At 38.7% G+C, this 21,207-nt stretch overlaps 1 protein-coding gene across 2 annotated transcripts in view; it reads right to left on the bottom strand.

The window, feature by feature from the left end:
- cntnap5a (contactin associated protein family member 5a) overlaps window positions 1-21,207 on the bottom strand; it is a 173,030-nt gene that overhangs the window by 130,134 nt on the left and 21,689 nt on the right. Inside the window, exons 1-3 of one of the 2 annotated variants that reach the window (XM_081598493.1) lie at window positions 8,054-9,645; window positions 7,774-7,884; window positions 3,939-4,132 (exon numbers count right to left, since the gene is read on the bottom strand). In XM_081598493.1, coding sequence (XP_081454619.1) covers window positions 3,939-4,112 — 174 coding nt within the window. In that variant the 5' untranslated portion in view covers window positions 4,113-4,132; window positions 7,774-7,884; window positions 8,054-9,645. Of the gene's footprint in view, window positions 1-3,938; window positions 4,133-7,773; window positions 7,885-8,053; window positions 9,646-21,207 lie in introns of those variants that run through there. The other variant, XM_008438481.3, reaches the window with a different exon arrangement.

Below are 21,207 nucleotides of genomic sequence, written 5' to 3'. Positions count from 1 at the left end.
AGATTATTTTCCTAAAAAATTCTCAGTTTTACATATGGCAAGAAAATTAAGTGTAAAACTGATTTACTTAAGTGGAGCCTACTGACAGAAGGTTGCCCCTGGTTGATTTTGATCCAATTGCAGGTTATAATATTTTTTTTCATATATGGGTCAACTGGTCCAAACAGGGAAAAAACATAATCAATGGAAAATGGGCATAATCATTTTTTTTTTCTTTTCTGTAAGGTAAGTAGTGTGGAATCTTGCCATTTTTATTATTATTGACATACTTAATAATATGTGATCTGTGAAAACATAACCTAATCTTTACAGCTACAGAATGAAAGCAGTTTTACATACAATAATAACAGCCAGTAATGAAATGTGGGAATACATTGTAAAATCCAGTAGTGGCACCATACTTTGGTAATTAAAAATAATAACAGACTTTTAAAGCAATGTAGTTTTGACAATGCAGATTTCTATTTTTTTTGTTTGTTTTGTTTTAATTTGTTTTACTTGAATTGAAGTTTTGTGGTCAAATATAAATGTTGCATCCAATCAATAGCTTGACATGATTTGGAATAACTGGTTCCAGATCAGTTCCAAGCATGTAATCATTAGGAGAAAAAAAAACCCACAAAGTCGTTGCTTACTAAGCGACTTCATCTCTAAGTTTAGCAGGTGATAACGACTCACACATCAACTTCTATTTTAGCAGAAGAGCTCGAGCTACTTATTACTGTCACTGTCCCGCCACGTGTGATGTCCTTCCCCTTATTCAGGAACACCTCTCTGCGCTTCCTTCTACTCTGACAGAGAGTTGCAGAAACGCACCAACACCTCCTGCAGTGTTGCCCTTGTGGTGCCACAGAGCAGTGTGGACCGATGTGACACAGTCTGTCACTTTCTGTCTGAGTTATCATCGCACTTGTAAATAGAGCCCAGATTCCTGCACAGATTTGTGTTGTGTGGCTCTCTTAGACAATGCTACACCAGAAGAACACAATTAACAGATATATTTTTTAAATGCTCTGATAAAAGGATGATGAAAATGTTTTTTTTAGGACTGGCATCCTTTAAAGATATAGTGCCTTTTCTGACAGGCTTATGCTATATCCTATAAAAAACCTTGCAGTTGTCAACTCAAAAGCTTTTTCCTGAATATTTTGAGTAGGGAGGCTGTATTTTTACCTTTGGTTCAACCTTGACCTGTGACAGCTTTATGTCTGCCGAGCAGACATGTTTAATCTTAAAAGGTATAGCTGAACATGGCACGGTTTTTAATCTTACTATGATTGTGAATTTTTTTTAAAAAACTCCAGCCTGGGTGCAAGTGAGAGCTTTCTTATTTTAGCCTCCTGCTTTCTGATTCTTACATTTTAATGCATCTCATATAATCTATTTTTAAATAGGTGAGGAAAATAAATAATTCAAACCAGACCAGAACTACACGTATTGTTCCCCATTCCATCTCTGTGCTTTTTAAATTTCAGAACAATGAAACAAAAACTCACTGTGCAGCAGTGACATGCCAGTAGGCAACTACAATTCTGCTAATTGGACTGCCAAGTAGAAAAACACTCTGAATTGCAATTTAACATCCTGTTGGCAGCCTTTGACATAACTGGGGCAAACACAATAAAGAATTAATGACATGTGCCAACATAAGGCTACTTTCTTAGCCTCTGCATCCATGAACAGGCTGCTGGGAGTTTACATGGAGGACAAAATGAGGCAGCATAATAATTGTGTTGACAGCAGACACTTCCCACACCTTGAACAGTGTTGGAAAAAGTGAGAGGATGTTATCTGACACTGGCCTACCCTGCTATCAATACTGCAGGGGGCCTTAAGAGCACAAAAGCAAATGCAATATCAGGCAACACAAGACCAAGTGTAAGTTTCGGTCTATTCTTCATGGAGACCGTAGAATCAGCCAGCATGTCATTCCACAGCTGACAGATTAACTAACGCTCACAACTCCACAAATAAAAATTAAAAAAAAGAGTTTAAATCTGCATATCAGCATCAAATCTGTGGGGACTTGAATTTTGTATTGCTTGTCTGTTACTTTTAGTCCTCTTGTGTTGTGTTTTATTGGTTAACTGATTCCACCGTAGTCTTCTCGATGGTACCGGCTGTCCCACATCCTCTGATGGTTTTCCTTGTCAGTGTTTGCTGTCATTTGAGTTTCTGTTCTCGAGCCTGTGTTTGTCCAAGAGCCCACTGGAAGTATTAAAAATGCTGAGTTTCCTCACCTCTACCGGTTGTCTGAGTGGTGGCGTTCTTTTCAACTAGCGAAATCATGACAAAATCCAGTGTCGATGCTATGTCCGATCCAAGCAAATATGACACAGTCCTACCAACTCAATCATAAAAGCTTATAAGAAATTATACATGAAGGTCCAGATGACTCCAAAGCACACACATTCACACACTGAGGCAACCAAGGTGGATGAAGTGTCTTGTCTAAGACACTTCATCTTGGACAAGACTAGATGAAGACAAGATGAAGTCTTGTCGCTTCTGGGCCAACAGGGGCTGCAAGTGTGTTAGGCTGGTGTTTACACCAACATAACCTCACTCTCAAGCTCCTGATCCAGGGCTGACTACCAGAGCAGGCTTCTGGACAACGCTTTTATCTTTACCAAACCATGTGCTGGGTCAGACAGACTGTTGTTGGGTATTGGAAGTGTGGATAAAGCATCAGCATTCTCTTGCTGATGTTTAGAGATGGTTTGTACTGAATTGCAAACGCAGCTAAAATCAAACACCAACTTTGCTCCCTAGAAGCTGCTGCAGGTGACACTCCTAATTAGGGACCTAAAACAAGGTTTGTGCTCCATTAAGGTGAACTTGTGACAATATAAATACCTGTGGAATTTCATTATGCCAACTTCAAAGCCAACACCTTCCCTTTCTGTCTGAGAAAAATGCTTCCCCCCTCAGGTTGGGAACTACATGTTTTGCCGTTTTTCCAGCATGCAAGGCCTTCTACGTTCTTAGAGCAGCAATTATCCAGTGTCTTTTCCCTCCAAGCACAATTACAACATGACTTTCAGGCCCTTCTACATTTGGTGCATCTTGCCTTGAAAGACCTCTGTGACAACTTCTATAGACTCTGTCCGGTAATTTCATGCGCCACTCCCTCTTCACAGGCTCCTGCCGACGTTAATTTTTTGGCTTGTGTTGCTTTTGGGATACTTCCATGAAGATTTTAACCCCACACACAAATGTGTCGCTTATGGGGTTACCTGAAAATGTTCCTAACTTGCATGTAGTATTCACTGGTTTGTGTTGGGCTAACCTATAAAATCCTAATACGATACATAAAGATTTGTGGTTGTTACCTGACAACAAGGTGAAGTCTGAGCAGTATGAATGCTTCTTCAAAGCACTGTAACACCTCCAGTGTCGAATATTATCATTTTCCTCCTTTTCTACAGTAATAATCTGGCATGCTTGAAATATGTTATTTACCTTCTCAAAGGAATTAGACCTGTGTGCTGAGATTAGCTCAGCGGTGAAGGCATGCGTAGCTCGAGTACCGGCTCCCTGCAAACCCCAGCTTGACATTTCCTCATTTCTATTCCTCTATAGATTATACAAACAGTTAGTGACCTTTTGAGCCCAGCTCCCTTCGCTCCCTGCTCCCAGAGTTTATGCTAATTTATTCTAATCAACTCCACAGCTCCACAAGTACTGAACACACGCACAAGTGCTACTGGCCTTTTTTTTTTTTTTTTACCAACACTCGACAAAGAAGCAGAGGCATCTTATCCAAAACATTAACCTCGTCCATCAACAGCAAAGAGCCCAGAATCAGCCTCAAACTGTTTAACCAGTCCCAGAAAAACAAACAAACAAAAAAAAAACAGCATTTATTTTGGGTATATTCAGTTTGAAAGACCAAATTGACAACTCATCTCAACTGGAATGTCTGAGTGTGGACTCACCTCCAATCCGTCTTCATGCCTGTACTGCTTCCAGATGCGACCCGTGTCGCTGTGGAGCAGTAGGTAGCTGCTGACCCAGTCCGAGCTGTCGTAGCGTCCCTGTGTGGCCACAGCCGTCACCTCCATCTGCTCCCGGAGGTCCACTTGGAGCCAGGGGTCTTGGTCTGTCACCATGGGAGACCAACCTCCCGCCTCTGCAGCAAGAAGGAGCAAACAGTTAGCATCTTATGCTGAGCTTGAACGAAGGGAATGTGGAGAAATCAGCAGATCAGTGAAACAATTTGAAAATCCCACCATTATATTCAGTTTTCTTTTTCATTGAAACTGCAGTGTGTATCTTCTATACACGATGTTTTTCTTTTTACTTCTTTATCACTGTGTCCTGACAGTACATTATGAGGCAGGAAAAGCTGAGCTCCTCTGCCTTCTCCCTGTGGCCCTATTGCCATCTGCAGCACTAAAACTGTCTCCACTGTGCATGCTTCTGCATATTAATGTGTATTTGGTATTAAAATAGGCAGTTCTAAGAGTTTATAGAGGATCTCTCAGATTATTGCAGATTTTAGCTGTTTGCGCACATCTGTGATCCCTGACCCTCACAAATAAGGGCTCCTCTGTCGTTGATTTAGAATTACTCAAAATTATTTCTATTTGCTACACACAGAAATAATGAGGGAGGCATATGTGGACGTTTTCTAAGAATTTAACTTTCATGATAATCAAGGGAGGCAAAAGGTTAAGCATTCTCTTTCCGTCTCCTGTTAACTCGTCATACAGTTTGGTCTTCATAGCATTACTGTCATTTTTACATTATTACATTATTGTTATTGTTGTCCACCACAAACAACAGGTTTGAAAAATATATATCTTTCAAAAAAAAAAAAAAACAACAATTTAATTTGGTTTATTTCAATCACAATGGACATGGAGATGGAAAGGAAAGAGAAAAGTAAAGCAAAGAGGTCAGGGAGTAATTTAACACAGAGAGAGAAATGGATCAGAAGAGGAGAGAAAATACAAGAAATACACACAGTACATATACAGGTTACCAAGAAAAGTGTCACTAAAAGCACACAGTGCTAATAACCGCAGCCCCAGTCAGTATTTTTCTCTGAACACCTTTGTAAACACACTTCATTTCAGGCATCTGAGCGTCACGAACCTCTGCCACCTGCTCTCGCTTTTACCTGAACTCCCCAGTTAATGCAGTCACAGAAACTGCTGGACAGAGAATAACTTTGCGCATCCAGACAATGAAGAAAACAGCGTCGGCTTGGTTAAGAGTCCCAAGAAAACACAAACACGAGCATAAGAAAAAGCAAATGAAGCAGCCTGCCGATACGGCAGCACTTTCTTAGAGCGTTGAGGTAACGGCTCACCCAAACTCTGGGTGCAAAAAAAAAAAAAAGAAAAAAGAAAGTGTGCAGGGTTGGTGATGGCAGCCGCAGTAACTCTTCAACAGCAGACGGTGGCAGTTTGAACAACGAAAACAACCACAACGCCCTGGTTTACTACACAGGTAGGTCTTTATTTTTTACTACTTAAGGAATAATGATTCAGTTTCCAGCATTCAATTTATTTTTTATGCACTAATTTAGAACAAATATTATTTAAAGGCGCCTTAGAAAAAAATAGTAAATTCAGTCCAGTCACAAACATGTCCATGTCCTGTCGTGATGCCTGCTGTAGATCCGGTTTCCCTCTTCCTCAGGGCAGCCTAGCATGACAAAGGAAACGTTTCCTCTGCGTTTTAAGGAATTCCTCGAGCTCTTATAGTGTCTGTCACTGAGGCACCTTTCTGCCATTTTGCTCAGTTAATGAAATGACTGTTTGACTGCACCCAAAGGGATGCTAAATAAAGAAAGGTTCTATGAGCCACGGAGAATTTCCCTGTTGTAGAACAATATTTAACAGAGTTTGTCACTTTTGGCGACATCCCTGAAATCATTTGATGTGACGCTCACAGAAGCTGTTCTGGGCCCCTCAACTAAATCCCACATAAAGCAGCGAGATTCCCATCTGGAGTCCTGATGTGCGGAAAACAAAGAGGAAGTCTCACTTTGATGAAACCATATGTATGATTGCTTTTCACATATTAATGGATTTGCAAAAGACGACACTGTTAGAACAGATGAATATATACCACTGTCAGATGTTCTGTATGCTATTTCCTGAATAGTAAAAATCACACATCTGCCTTTCATGAATGAGGCCCAGGTGGATCGACAAATGCAGAAACGACAATAAAACAACAAAAGACACAACGCAATGGCATAAAGCCACAAGGCTGCTGCTAAAACCTCTGCAAGTAAATTTATTATAAATTCCACTTACTACAAATGCTGTTGTAGGAAAACGTCTGCTGTGGCTTTTGTGTTTTGTTGACCTTATCTGGACTACCATAAATAAGGGTGGAATCTGGTTTCATTTTTAATTATGTTTTGCCTCTCAACCACTGACTGCCACATATGCAACACTGTCCAAAGACAAAACCTTCAATAACCTGCAGAACTGCTGATCCAAACCTAAATGAAATGACCATCATGTCTACTTATGGTTATAATGACAAACGTCTGAATTATATTAGGATTGAAATGCATATTAAAATTCTGTACAATTCTGGTGTTTTGAGATGGTTTAGTTTGATATATGAAAGCTAATTTTTACCAGATTATAAGGTATTACTGCTTAAATTGATTCATCAATTTAATCCTTACGTATAGATTACTAAATAATCTGACAATTATTTTAATAATCAGTGAATCGCCAACTGGAGTATGAAGACTAAAAAAGGACATTCTGTTGAAAGAACACAGCCAGGGCAGTAATTAAACCAAAACTGTACATTTCACACTTAAGATAACAAAACTACTTCTTGTGCTCCTCAAGTGGAATAGTTTTAGCTTCATCTGTTTCAAATTATTGCAAAAAACAAAAATAACAATAAAATCCTATTTTAAGCACCTTTTTGCTATCCATTCATTAATACTTTTAATACAAAAAGTCTGTGGGTGTTTTCACTTAAAAGAGTGGAACATACGTTTAAATAAATGCTAGAGAATCCCAGTAAATGTGGCACCAGTGAAGAAAAAAGTTTATTTTTTTTGTAAGATTATCAAATGAGACTAGCTGTAGCACATGTGAAAGGTGGTCAACCCGGACAGGCGGTCAGTCCATCTCCAGATGTAAAACTGTCTCTGGATCATGATTTAAGCAGCACTGTGGTTTGACCCGACACTGAGGCGGCTGGTTCTCCCGTAGGAACCAAGCCTGGTTGTGCCTCACAGACTATCAGTTCAAGACTAGTCAGGTGAAACTTTATGTTGTTTTTACTTTTTCGACTCGGATGGCTTCGTAGTTTCCTGTTTAGTGCTGATGCCTTATCCTAAAATAATAAGCTGAGCTGAGCTGTGTGTGTGCGTATGTGCATGTGTGTGTGTGTCCATGCTGGTCTCTGACTAATCTCTGAGCAGCACTGAGCATGTGCAGACCATGAAAAAAATATTAACATTTATCCATGTTTTCCGATGACAACAAGCCTAACTGGGCAGCAAAAATAATCAGGAAAACTGAGTCATCAAACAGTTTGTTTGCAAATGAACACATGTTGAAAATATACTGTGCAGCGGCTTTTTACCCTGCAGAGATATCCTATAAAAAAAACATTTGGAACAAAAAAATAGATCAGGGAGAAATGAACTGAAATCTCATAGAGCACATAACCTCCTAAGTTCTCGAAAAATGTTGCTAATAGACACCAGAATAAATTCAGGATGGGCAGACATTTCTCAGGGTACTGTCTGCTTGTTTTCTAAATAAAGCAGTGTGCACTCACCGTCTCTCCTGTTGAGCTTGGCGTAGAAGGCAGAATAACTGGCCGAGGACTGAGATGAGCTCTGAAACGATGAGTGTGGTAATGCTGATGCGAGAGGACCATTGCAATTATCTGGAAAACAAAACATAAACACTGCATTTCAGAACCTGTTATTGTCAGATGTGAGCGGTTTTGAATACTGTTGCATATGTAGCTTGCCAAACTGGGATTTGCTCTGCGGAGAGTAATTATGGAAAATGTTCCAGGCGCTGTTACACATTAGTTCAAAGTGTTCCTCTACCTGTCAGTGGAGGAGTTTAAATGCAGAAAACAGGGAAAATAACAGCTTCGCTTCGTTCCTCGGCTCCCAGGCGCCTGCAACAGTCTGTTTAACCCCTGCAGTTCCTCACAGACTGCAGCACAAACATGCTGCCTCCTCTACTGTTAATGTGTGTACTTAATCCAAGATTGTAAGATTACATCACATCCAACCAGCAGCAGATTAGGAGGACTGTGATCTAAAGCCGTCACTTTTATTGCGCTCTGATCCTTGTAGCCTGTAACAACCTTCTCCAGAGCGTCTGAGCGGCAGCATTAAGGCCCGGATCTGAGATCATAATGAAAACTGGCAGCGGCCTGATTACAATTATCCCTCGGCTTTCTCAATCAGTCGCGCAGCCGAGTGAGGGGCAGCCCTTTGTTTTTGGGCGTCCAGACGGATTCTGGGCACATCTGGAGCTGCGATTGGACATCCATCTGGCCGACAAGAGCTCAGCAGAAGTGACAGCGTGATCTGGTGCGCTTTTAGAATGTCTCGCTGAATCTCGGCCGACCTGACTCGACTCCCCTCACGTCCTTTGCCAAGAGATTTTTTTCTAATCCTGATTTCAAGTGTGACTAAAGTGGATCATGCCGTTTCTTCCTCTTCTCAAATTACGACTGAAGCCGAAGTGCAGTTGCACGTGTTCATGTGGAAAATGAAAGTGCTGGCACGGCACCTTAGCAGGACACAGCGTGCACCGGGTTATTATTCAGGAACGGCTCTCTTAATCTATAAAAAGTCTCCTTGATCCAATGTTTGCTTCCCACACACTCTCATTCATTTCTCCCACCTTTCCATCTGCAGCCATCTTTTTAAGTTCCTCTTCCCTTTGAAGTGAGCTTTCTTTCAGACAGACATCAGACGTCGTCGGGCTTTGACAGCTTTACGGTGCAGAACTCGAGCGACAGCATTCTCATGTTCCGCCATGGGTTAAAAACAGTGTGTAAGTGGAGTGAGTTAACAGACTCTGTTGTTATCACAGATTTGTTCCCAGGCCTAAGGCCAGCTCGTGACACTCAGGATGACTTATGGACGCAGGATGATTTGTCTGCAGAGCCATCCAAAGCCTGTGGGACGACTCCAAATCCTCTGAAACTGACTCTAGATCTGTGCTCTGATCTTGGTGGCTTTTTTATTTATTTTTTTTTTCCTTTTTGCTTAATGAAGACACATGTGCATATCTGGGTGGACAGATATGATACATGCACAGAGGTTGAGGAGGGAGAACACTTCATTGCTCTGAAATCTGAAACATGTCAGCTGTAGTCAGGCAACCGATTGGTTTCCTGCTGAAGACGTTTGCTCACTCTTCTGGCTCAGGGAAAACAATGTTTCCAAGGAATGGAGAAACTGGGGAAGCTTGTCTGGAATTACACTTGCAATGTTTCGATATGAGCACAGTATATCTAAAACTAGCTGATTTTGTGGCACCCAGGTTTCACATGTTTGGTTCATGAAAGATGATGAAAGACGACGAGAACAGAAACACCCTCATTTCATTACGCCTGGCAAAACTCATCCACTGCAGCTCACTATGTATAATGCAGTGTTGTCCCTTATTAGTTCAGTATTATTAACACAATTTCTAAGAATTTATCATTTTTTTCTTTTCTATATTACGTTGCACAGACGAGGTTTGTTGGAAAGGGACACTGTGTGACCATGAGGGAGGAAAAAAGAAAACATGATGTGTTGCTCTGGGACTCAAAGAGTATTTATGTCTTGTTTCTTTTTTTTAAGCAGCAGAAGTAAAACATTTACAAATGACAAACTTCTGATTAAGTGTTTCATCGGAATCTGGATTCAGGAATTTATTTATTCTGCTTTGGGAGAGTTATTTATCATCTCAGAAGACGGTGAATCCAGCTGTAAGAAATAAACACAGAGGGAGGAAGTCACAAAGCAGCACTCCATTTTTATTTATTCATTTTGCTATTTGTTGTTGTTGTTGTACATAAGTGTTCCTGCTTCTGTCAAGTCCAGCAGATGGGAACAATTTCCTGCTCTTTTACTAATCACCTTGTGTTCTGTCTTTAGCTATGAAAAGAGCACAGGCAGAAATGGTCAGTGTTTAAAATAGTTTGATTTTCCCATTTGTATCTTACTGGAAAAACAAAGCCCTTCTTCATCCCTTACAATTTTTTTGGTGTTGTATTTTTGTGACTTCCTCCCTTTGAACAGCATCGACTTTAAGGTTGTGCATAGGTTGAATCCTTAAAAGTCTGAATTTTTTTATGTCTTCAAATCTTTTATATGTATAAAAAAAAATAGAACAATCTATGTCCTTTTGCTTTTTGCTACAATTGTCTCCCATTGAAAATGTACATTTAGCACAAGCTACCGTAATTTGATTTTTAATTCTTCTACCTGCTAGAAATAATTTTTAAGGGATTCAAAATTCTGAAAATGTATGAATGGCTCTTAAGTTGGTGAGGACGAATGTTAATGCTACATTCACATGGCTCAAACTGTGGAATAATTATACAAATATCATGATGCCATGAGGATGTAGTGTATAAAAACACTTGTTTGATTAAAAAAGGGCATTTTTTTCTCTATTACACTGAGCTCACTGTGTGCAGCCCTTGCCCCTCCACACTGGTCCCATGTTTCACCCCATCAGGGCCAAAGCAGCTTCCCAATACAGACACACCTTCTGTAAAACGATAATAATAACATTTGGAATCTTTTTTACGCAAGACGTGATTGAAGATATTGCAATTATAATAATAATAATAATAATTAAAATACAATATTAATTGTTGTATTCTTAATTTTAAATAAAAGCCAAATACTGGTTTCTAATTTAGATGAGACAATTTGCATATGATTTTTATTTATTTATTTATTTTAAAATTTGGACCTCACAGGATCAGCTCCTTTGTTCTCATCAAGCCATCAGGATTATGACAATTCTGGCACTACGGTAAAGTACAAGTAAAGTAAAGAGGAGAAGAGTCATTTCCAAAGAACCTCTCAGTTTAACCTAATGAAAATGTTCCCAGAGTTGGAGAAATCTCATTGACCCATTGCCTAATTTCATCCTCTCAGGCACTGGGACAGGTCCAGATATGGAAAACCCTCAGCTGATTTATCCAGTAGACAACCAGTACTGTGCATTACATTCTGTTAAACCTAAATACAGTACAGTCCAGTGGAGAGAACTACATCCATGAAATTGTTCCATGTCATTATTTTAGTGTTTTATTTTCAAAATAGTGCAGGACTTAAATCAGATTTAAGTAGACTAATTCTAGAGTGATTTTTCTAAATAAATCCTTCTTTTATAAAAATTTTAAAGCAAATAAGACACAGCAAAAAATGAATTGCGCACAATTGCACTTCTGATATTTATAGAGCAGTGTGTGTGTGTGTGAGGTGTGTGTGTGTGTGTGTGTGTGTGTGTGTGTGTGTGTGTGTGTGTGTGTGTGTGTGCGTGCGTGTGTGTGTGTGGGCGTGTGTGTGTGTGTGTGTGTGTGTGTGCGTGTGTGTGTGTGTGTGTGCGCGCTTGAATGCAGGTGTGTCTGTGGGCATATTCTTGGTTATCTGCCATGATAACACCAGAGCTCAACGGCACAAAGCAATAAGCTTGAAACATCAGACTCGGCTACACAAGAAATCCTTGATAATAGGATCAATTCCTGCTCACTGTTGGATTTTCTGACAATAAAAAAAAACATGAAACATTTCAAAGATTATCTTTCATGTCAGTAAAAAGCTATTCGCCGTTTGCTGCTTTCATTTTGGAAATGAAACAAGGTTTCTGCCATTCTTTCCCAAATCAATGATTGCAATTACGTTTAGATTCAGAGAGAATCCAGGCTCCTTATTGTGTTCCTCTTTATCATTTAATCGATACCGGTCACGTGGAATGAAAATCTGTAATTAACTTTGTACAAATTATCTTCAAGGACACATTGAGAGACGGGATAGCCTGCAGTGACAGGTTTCACTTTAGGCTGGAATAAGAAGAGAAGCATCCTGTTTCGTATCTGCCAGACTTGGAGCTTCTCCCAACATACAAAGTCATGTTGTTGCATAAAAAGCCAGCAAATATGTCACAACAAAGTAATTTTTTGTAGCACACAGGTGAATATTTTAGGCACCATAGTCAGAAAGATTTTTCTACATCTGAAACTAATAAAGTTGGAGTTTACGCTTGGACATCAAAACAGTTGAAAATGTAAAAAAAAAAAAAAAACACACACACACACATGCCAAAGGGATTGTTCTAAAAGTAGAACAAGTAATAGTTGAAGGCAAAAGGCAGTGTTAGAATGAGCAGTCTGCCCTGATCCTCCTCAGTGGAAGGATGAAACCCGGTGAAAGTTACTGCTGCCCAATTAGAGTTGAGCTCTCAGTGGTAGCTTTGAGGAAGGCCCAACAGGGGAAGGGTTTCCTCAGACAGCAGCTCAGGTCGCTCACAAGTCAGCTGGTTAGCAAAAGATCACAGCTTCTAATCATGTGAGCAACGTCTCTTCAGCTGCCAACAATTAACACTGTAAGGTCTAAACAAACTTCCTGTTAATTTAACCAATCAGTGCAGTTCAACTGTCTTAAAAGTATTCAGCTTATTTAATGAAGACCAAAATCCGATTTCTAATATATTTAACTTAAAAATTATCTCAAATTGGATGTTCTTTTAAACACTGGTAGTTTGTGGTGTTTGGTTTAAACATTTAATTGAAATGTTTTTTTTTAATAACCAGCAGATAGAAAGGGGGAAAAATACAAAGAAAGAAGTAGGCCATAAAAAAGTTACATTTTTGTTCTTGGTTATTTTGTCAAATGTAAATGTATTTACTCTCTGTTCAATAACTGGTTGTACTATGGTGGCCCGTGCATTTGCTTGAACTTGCATTTGTCATGATGTGTGAAATGCAGGGAGCCAAAGAAGGGAAAAAACAAAAAGAAAATCACAGGAACCCAGGAAAACAGAGAAGTGACGGGAGAAACCAGCAAAAAATCTAACACTAAAAAATAACTAGACCTAGAAACATAATTAAGTACAGGCAACAAAAATGAATAGACACAAAAAAATAAACATATTAAACTACAATTACAAAGGAAGGACTGAACTAAAGGAAAACACAAATAAGACAGATCTAACACAAAGAAATCAAGGAAATCCAAAGATTAAACTCTTGGAGTCATGAAGATGGTTTAGAGAAATGTGAGACCTTGGGACTCTCCCATGAAGTCCATATTTTCTAGTCCCTTTCTTATTGTTGAATCAGGAGCTCTGTTATGGAGGAAGATGAGGCCGCCTCTTCCTGGATGTGGATTAGTGGAATCCAAAAGCCTTAAAGTGGCATTGCAGCCTACTTCATGTTGTCAGACAGGTTCCATTTAAGTTACGTTTTATGCCACATGAGGCCCAGGTGGGACAGGTGAAGTTGAAATCAGATTTCCTACAAATATGTTTAATCAAACTTCATTTATTATTGAATAAGAGGGTCATTCATTTATTTACATTTTCTGTAAATGAATGAAATAATCTGCCAACTGCACTTTGTATCTATTTCAGCTGTTTTTGTCTGAAAAACAAAAAAAAACAAAAAAAAACTGATCATCTGAAAAAAACAAGATATATATATCTGTAAGGGGACCAATACTCTATACGTCCTGTCACCACATGTTTTTCTAGAATTTTCTCAAGAAACCAAATTAGCAAAGGTTAAGTTATTTTACTTCTTCTTAAACTCTCAATGAGTTGTTGAAACTCATGCCTGGTGTTACAAAATAACTAAAAACTGCTCAGGTATGTATGCATTAACTGTATGATTGTGTATGTGTGTGCATTGTGATTATTATTATTATTATTATTATTATTATTATTATTATTATTATTATTATTATTATTATTATTATTATTTTAATGTTTTACTGTAAATACACGTTTGTAACAAGGAGATGTGAATTTGGTTTTGCTGTAATCTGCAGAGATGACATGTTTTTACATGTCGTCTGTGTCATCACCATTTGATGACACAGACGTCATCAAATGGTGGCATCTATGTTTGAGCTGTGCATTGTTTTATTTGTTTTTTTTTTAAAGGTCATTATTATGATCACTAAACTGTAAATCAACAAAGTGTAGATATATTACATTATTGTATGTTAGGGCTGCACCCTAACATACAATAGCCTGACCTGCTGACTCCGATTTTGGCAGATACCATTTTTGTTTGTCTAAAATGTTGCTAAATATAAGAAGAAAGTGACTGAGTTGTTAATGATTCAGTCACTATTGTTATCTGCAGACATGACCTGGTGGCAGGTCAGTTAGTCAAACCTTACACTGCAGAGCAGAAGAGGGCAGTGGCTGATTTTTAGGCCTTTGCTGAGACAGATAAGATCACCAATCTCAGAAAACTAAGGAATTTGGTCCAGATAAATCGGTGAATCCCTGCTCTATATATAAACCAGGGTGCTGTGGGTAAAGCTACCTGCAGTTCACATGCTAGAATTCCTCCAGAATAACAATGAGCAGCTCTGTGATTTCATTTAGCTCCCCATGTAGTTGCTGACTCAGCAGAATTACACCACATGTCAAAAACATGAAACATGAATTTGTTTCTTCTGCAACTAATATATTCTGTTGAATAACATTAGAAACCAAGTATATCCAGACATTTTTACATTTACGACATTCACGATATTGTCTTTTAAACCTAGTATTTAGTTTTCACCTTCCTTTTTATATAGTTAAAAAAAGAAAAAAAAGCAAGAATACAGTTTCAAAGTACAAAGTTTAGAAAATCATATGCTGTTAACTGAGCCTGGCTGTTGGTTGCTCTGTTTTGCTGCAAGGTAATTGTTGCCAAAATGAAAACATAATATTTGGTAGCACTTTATTTGAAGGGGTGAGAATAAGACTGACATGACACTGTCAAAAACATGACATAACATTAAATTGTCATAATTTACAAAATCATGCAAAGTTGGCATTTTTAATGGACTTTCAATGCAACTTTTAGAGCAACTTTGCATTAAATGTGTCATTATTTACCGAATGACACTTCGTGACAACATTCATAAACATTCATAAAGACTTCTTCATGTTCATGACAGATGTTATGTCATGTTTTTGACAGTGTCATGTCAGTCTTATTCTCACCCCTTCAAATAAAGTGCTACCAAATATTATGTTTTCATTTTGGCAACAATTACCTTCTTTAGACTTCTAAAGAATTAGACTTCTTTATGTTCATGACTGATGTTATGTCAGTCTTATTCACACCCCTTCAAATAAAGTCTTACCCAATATTTATATTACAATAACTAGAAAAAAAAATATCACTTTTGTGATATTTTATATCTTTGATAGCTTGCCATCATCAGAGTGTGAATGGAAATGACTGATTTCATTGACGTTTTTAAGCGTCCTGAAAAGCGCTTTAAAAGTCTAATGTCATTATGTGATGTTGATGAAATGTGATGTTTATAATGAAGCTGGTGGTTAATCTTTGTGATTTGTTGACATGTTTGTGCTCCTGATAAACAGGTTTTTGTAATTCCTTGAAAAAAAAAAAATGTTTTCACAGAATGTGAAAATACTTGTGGCCACACCTATTGTTCTCTTTTTTGATGCTGTTACCGTAGTTTTACCTTGACTGTGTAGGTCTCTTCAGTTACATGCGTCTTCTTCAAATGTTATATTTGTTATATTTGACGCATGATTTTCTTCAGCATTTGAAGGCTTTAAATATGAGGCATATTGCCTATTTCACCGCTGTTAGACTTGTCTCTCATGTGAGCTTGCCTCTTTGCTGCCATGCTTATTGCCTCTCTGTTCTGGATTCTTCTGGTGTTTTTTTTGTTTATCTGCATCTCCCTTTATCTCCTTTGCTGTATTAAGATGGGAGCTGCCACTACTGCTATCCACACATCAAAACATAGTTCTGTTTTTCCTGAGTCCAGCTCTGAAAGGCAGAGTATGAAAATGGCCCTCAAAACAAACAGCAACAAACTTTTATGTCAACGTCTCAAACTGTGGTAAAAAGCAACAACAGTCGAACGTACAGAGCATCTCGAAGTACACTGAGCTTCAGAAAGTGAAAAAATTAGTTGAACACAACTTTCAATTTTAATTTTAAGTGCACCCTTTGTGTTAAGAGCATGTCAAACCCTAATGACTAAATATGTTCCGCATGTCTTCAGGCATGTGAAGAGCAGCTCTCTTAAAGACCCACCACTCGTTACCACCCGCAGCTGCATAAATAAATTTAAAAAATAAATAAAAAATAAAGTATCAGAAACGAACTCACACCACCAACCACATAAAACAGACACATTTTTTACCTTTTTAAAGAAAACACAAAGTGTGAGCTGCGACAGAGCCTAGAGAGGCAGTCTGCTGGAAGAGGGTGCAGAAGTTAATCAACACAGAGACCACAGAGTCAATAATATCAAAGGGTACAGAGATAGTATCTGGTATCAGAGTAGCCTCAGACCTCTGTGTGGTATTGACAAAGCTTCATATGATACCCTGCTTGGACTAACAGGCTGTGCAGCTTGGTGACCTCTGCTTAGCGATAGTCCAAGTGGAGCAGAGGTATCAGTTCACAATTAGCTCTGAACGTCGGCGGAATTCAGGAAGTGCACATCAATACAAATGATTGAGAAACATGGGGCACTTTACTGTAGCACTTTATTCCTCTGAAGCTAGAAACTAATCTGAAGGGACCTGCCAGCATTTACAGGCAGCCTGCAGCGTAATTTATCGACGACTTTAATGATGATAAAAATGTGAATTATTTAGCCCTCGTTCAGGAAGCTGCTGAAATAGAAAACAGGTTTGTTTTCCCTCTGGAATACCGAATCACTGGAAGATTCTTCACATTTTCACAGCTCAGTGCAGACAAGAAAGACAAAGAGAGACTAAACAATGACGGCTGATTAAAGAAGCAGCATTACAAGCTTACATGCACCACCTTTGGGCAGTTCTTTGAGGTAGGGGTTGTAACATCCAGAATAATATCCATTCATTATAGGAGAACGCCCCACATTTAACACATTTAAGATCGATTCAAAATATTATTAAATCAAGTCAGCAATCTTTCTGTCAGAACCCAGAAGATTAAAAATGGTTCAGATTGTCTTTGTTTATGCAATGGATTGGCTCTTGTAATTTAACTGTGTAAATCAAATGACATTTTAACTTTGTTAATTTTAGCTCCAAAAGGGACTGCCAATGGACGTTAGCTTATTTTAGCAGACTCTGGCACACTTACATCCTATGATGTTGATTAATGGGCACTGCTCTGTGACGAACACATGCGCTTGAATGTGAATTGTTATGCGCTGCCAGGAGCTGCTGAGATACAACCTGATAAGAGCATTTTGTGGCCAATGAGAAGCACATATGTCACAGTATTTTACAACAAGTACCCACATACTGACTGGCATTTAGAAACAATAACTAAACAGGATCAATTCATTTGTTCCGTTTTTCTCTGAAGACAAAAAAATAAGAAAGAAATGCCACTGAACTTTTGGATAAAGGAATGTAAATTCTAATCATCACATTTTGCAGTAAGAAGTCCACATCAACTTCAAAGTTGAACAAATGCACAGCATGTTTAACACGTAAGCTATTTTGAAAGGTTTAATCTAAATAAAACCTCGTTATACATACTACTGTACCAAATCTGTTAGTGAAGAAGTTGCTTTTTTTTTTTGAACAAACAAAAGCACATTATTTATCCTGTACCACTGATACACAGAGGCCATGCATCTCGGTTAGTGGTGTCACGTTACGTTAGTTAGCGTTTCCCACTGGTTTCAACTTGCATCTGGAACATGGCTGAGTTTGGACTGATGTCATTTCCAACCCAACGGTCCAAATGTAGTTTCTCTTTATTGATTGATGTTTGCTTCAGTTTATAGTGGAAGTTCTTAAAATGTTCTCTAACGAGCTTCTCTTCAGCAGCTTCTGTCTGAAGCAGAGACCAGTCCACTTGAGCAGATGCAGTAGCCCCCAGTGGGGCTTTGCCACAGTTCAAGAACATGGAGCTCACAACTGTTACCCCTGGTGTGAAATAAGATCTAAAACCAAAATTAGTTTAGTTGCTTTGACTATCTGCTCCACCTTTATCTGAAGGTGGAGCAGAAAATTGGCTAAAATGTTTCTTGGTAAGATATAATCTTCTATAATTTAATTTATGTTTACGCTGTCAATGCCTGGCGTCACACACTTCCTGTTTAACTGCACAAATTTCAGACTTTCAGATCCAAAATCATACACTGCAATTTATGCTGTCAGATCCTGCCCGTGATGTCATTTTTAACATCTCCAGATTTTACAATTAAACTTCTTTTTTTTTCTGTCTCAGGTTCTGCTGAATCCTTCCGTCTCTACATCTACTCTGTGTTGAAGCAGCCAGCTGCCTCTGAGACGAGCAGAACTCTGCCACTGTCCCCTTTCATATTGACTGTTGTGGTCTGCGCTGATTAACTCCTAAGCCATCCCTCAGCTACCTCTCTGGGATCTGTGAAAGCCCTTAAATGATTTTACAAGCAGCAATAGAAGTCACGCAGTCCTGGAGACACGGCATAAGAATCTGTTCAGAATAAATGACATATTTCACTTTTTAAATCTCAAGTATACACGCGGATAGAATTCATAATTACTAAATCGATATTGCTGTTGTTCTCTCCCCTGTCTTGATTAAGTCTGTCTCAATTAGCATTTAGTCGTGCAATCAACATTATTTGACACGGTAATGATCTGCATATGCAAGTGAGTCTCAGTGAAACTCTAAGCAGGTCAGGTTCATCTCTTCCAACACTTGGTGCTGTGAAAATCTGTCACTTTCAAATTTATCTTATTTATCTAAGTGGTTCAGATAATGATTTTCTTCTTAAATTAGAGAGAGCAAAAAAAAATCACGATTCATTAATTAACTTTAATTAACCACATTTCTGGTTCAGTTTCACTTCAGGATAATGGTTGATAAGAAAATAAATCACTTCCAACAGAAGCTGCCTGGCAGCATGAAGAAAAGGCAACACATTGTGCCTGGTTCTGAAAGCAAGTTAAGAATAGATGAAAAGGGTTAAATCCAGCTTAAATTCTAATAAGAAGTAAATAAATCGGTGAAAGCGATTGATATCCTTTGAGATGGAAAACGTATTGAGGCCTTTTTTCTAAGAGTTTGGGACTCCACGGAAAGTAGAGCAACATCTAAAGAGAGGCTGGCCTGTCAACATGATCCCAGGTGAACTGTGATGACAAGTCCATTAGTTCACAAACAATCCAGATCTATGTCTGGATTGTTTGTGAACCAGATATACTGCTGACTTATATCTGAAGAACAGCAGGCCTCGACGTTAGTCTTCAAGGTTTAACAACAAGAACAGACTGGGCAGCAGGCGTCCATGGGAGTTCTGAAGCCAGATCCACGGCTGACCCAAAAGAACACAAAGTCCAACTCACATTTTCCAAAAATACCTCGATGGTCCCCATGAATCTGTGGAAAATATTCCCCAGATCAACATGAGAAAAGTGGATTTTTGAAGGTGTAGTTTTCATTTCATCTGGTATAAAACTAGCAACGTTTCAGAAAATAAAGCACCAATGTGGTGACAGTGGTGGCCTGGCCTCCCCGCATATGTTTGGTCTTAATTTTGTGACCATGAGCTGAAGAGCACTTAAGTGTTATTGCAAGACGACTCTGACCAATGGTGGCATAGCCAGTGGTTTGATTTGAAGAAGTATTACGTTTCACACAGTAAGTAAGTACATTTAGTATAGCACCTATACAGAAAGCTCACCATTACTCTATCTTTAGATCCTGATAATCAAACCAATGGCCAGGACGTTGTTATTGACACACAAGATTCATGTCTGAAATACACTTTGCTGTCATTTTAGTGCCACTAGCAGTTCCCAGTTTGCTGCGTACCCGGTTTCAGTAGAGAGAACCGACACCGCAAACAAAGGTTTTCAGAAAATCCCTCTAGATACCGGTGGACGTTGCTGAAGCACTCGCCCTTAAAATCTTCACACAAACATGGGAGAGTTTCCAGACTTATCTTTGTGAGAGCAAAACAAATTACGGATTCACAAAACTGATCGGCTGGAAGTCGTGATCTTATTTAGCTGTTCCATAGCAATTAAAGTGACACAATAGTTAAAATGTTACGGTGAGTAGAAAAATTTACAGACTGAAAAATACAACCCAAAAAGAATCTAAAGACATCTGCACAGCACCAGGAGAAAAAAACATTACTTTTTTTTCCCCACTCCTAGACACTCAAAGGACACAAAAAGTTTATCTAATGGCTAAGAAAGTGGAATTTGCATGATATGTCTCTTATAAAATATATCTGCAGAACAAAATTCCTTTTTCAAGAAATCAACAGGCAAACACATAAAACATGACACTATTCTGCTCAATAGAGCTAATTTCTTGTCAAATTATCTCAATATAAAATGATTAGTAGGATTATTAAATAGAGCTGTCATGAACCCAGTAAAAATAAATGAATGGTAATCTTATGTAATTGTAAGCTATTTATTTGTCATAACATTTCAGCCTCAATCAGTTAGACTGAACTTTCTCGCAGACTGGTGGGAGCGGCTGTGAGTGATGCAGCACACTGCTGACTTGGGAATATAAAATGGCTTGTAAACACCTGAGTGGAAAGATCTGCAAGAGTAAAACTGCAGAGTGGCCATCAACTGTGCTGTTGTGGGAACAGCTCTGCTGCAGAAACTAGACACAGCGTTCAACACTGAGACGAATCACAAATTGTGCTTCGGTCAAATTTGCATAGCAAAATCAGTTACGTATTGTTAAGTGAATCCAATGAGTTTTCATGCTTAGACACCCCTTGGCTGGGTTCTCCTCCTCGGCTTGTGTCATAAACCAGAATCTGGATGAGGTAAACCGGGATGTTGTTTATTTCTTTAATTGGTCATCAAAGTTAATGCTTTTTTTTTTGTAGACATTCAAGTTAAGTTAACATGCGTTTTCAGGATGTGTTAAAGATGTCACCTAGACACTCATCACTGGCAGTGATGAGCCGGGTTTCTCACAGTTTTCTACCCAATACGAGACAATCCTTTTACATTAATGCAGTACAGCTGAAAGTGGATGTGAATAACATACAAACAACCTATTCCT

This window comes from Poecilia reticulata, chromosome 2 (assembly GCF_904066995.2).
Source record: "Poecilia reticulata chromosome 2, P_reticulata-male-v2, whole genome shotgun sequence".
Taxonomy (NCBI): domain Eukaryota; kingdom Metazoa; phylum Chordata; class Actinopteri; order Cyprinodontiformes; family Poeciliidae; genus Poecilia; species Poecilia reticulata.
Note: the sequence above shows the minus strand (reverse complement) of the source record. Positions and strands in the feature narration are given on the sequence as shown.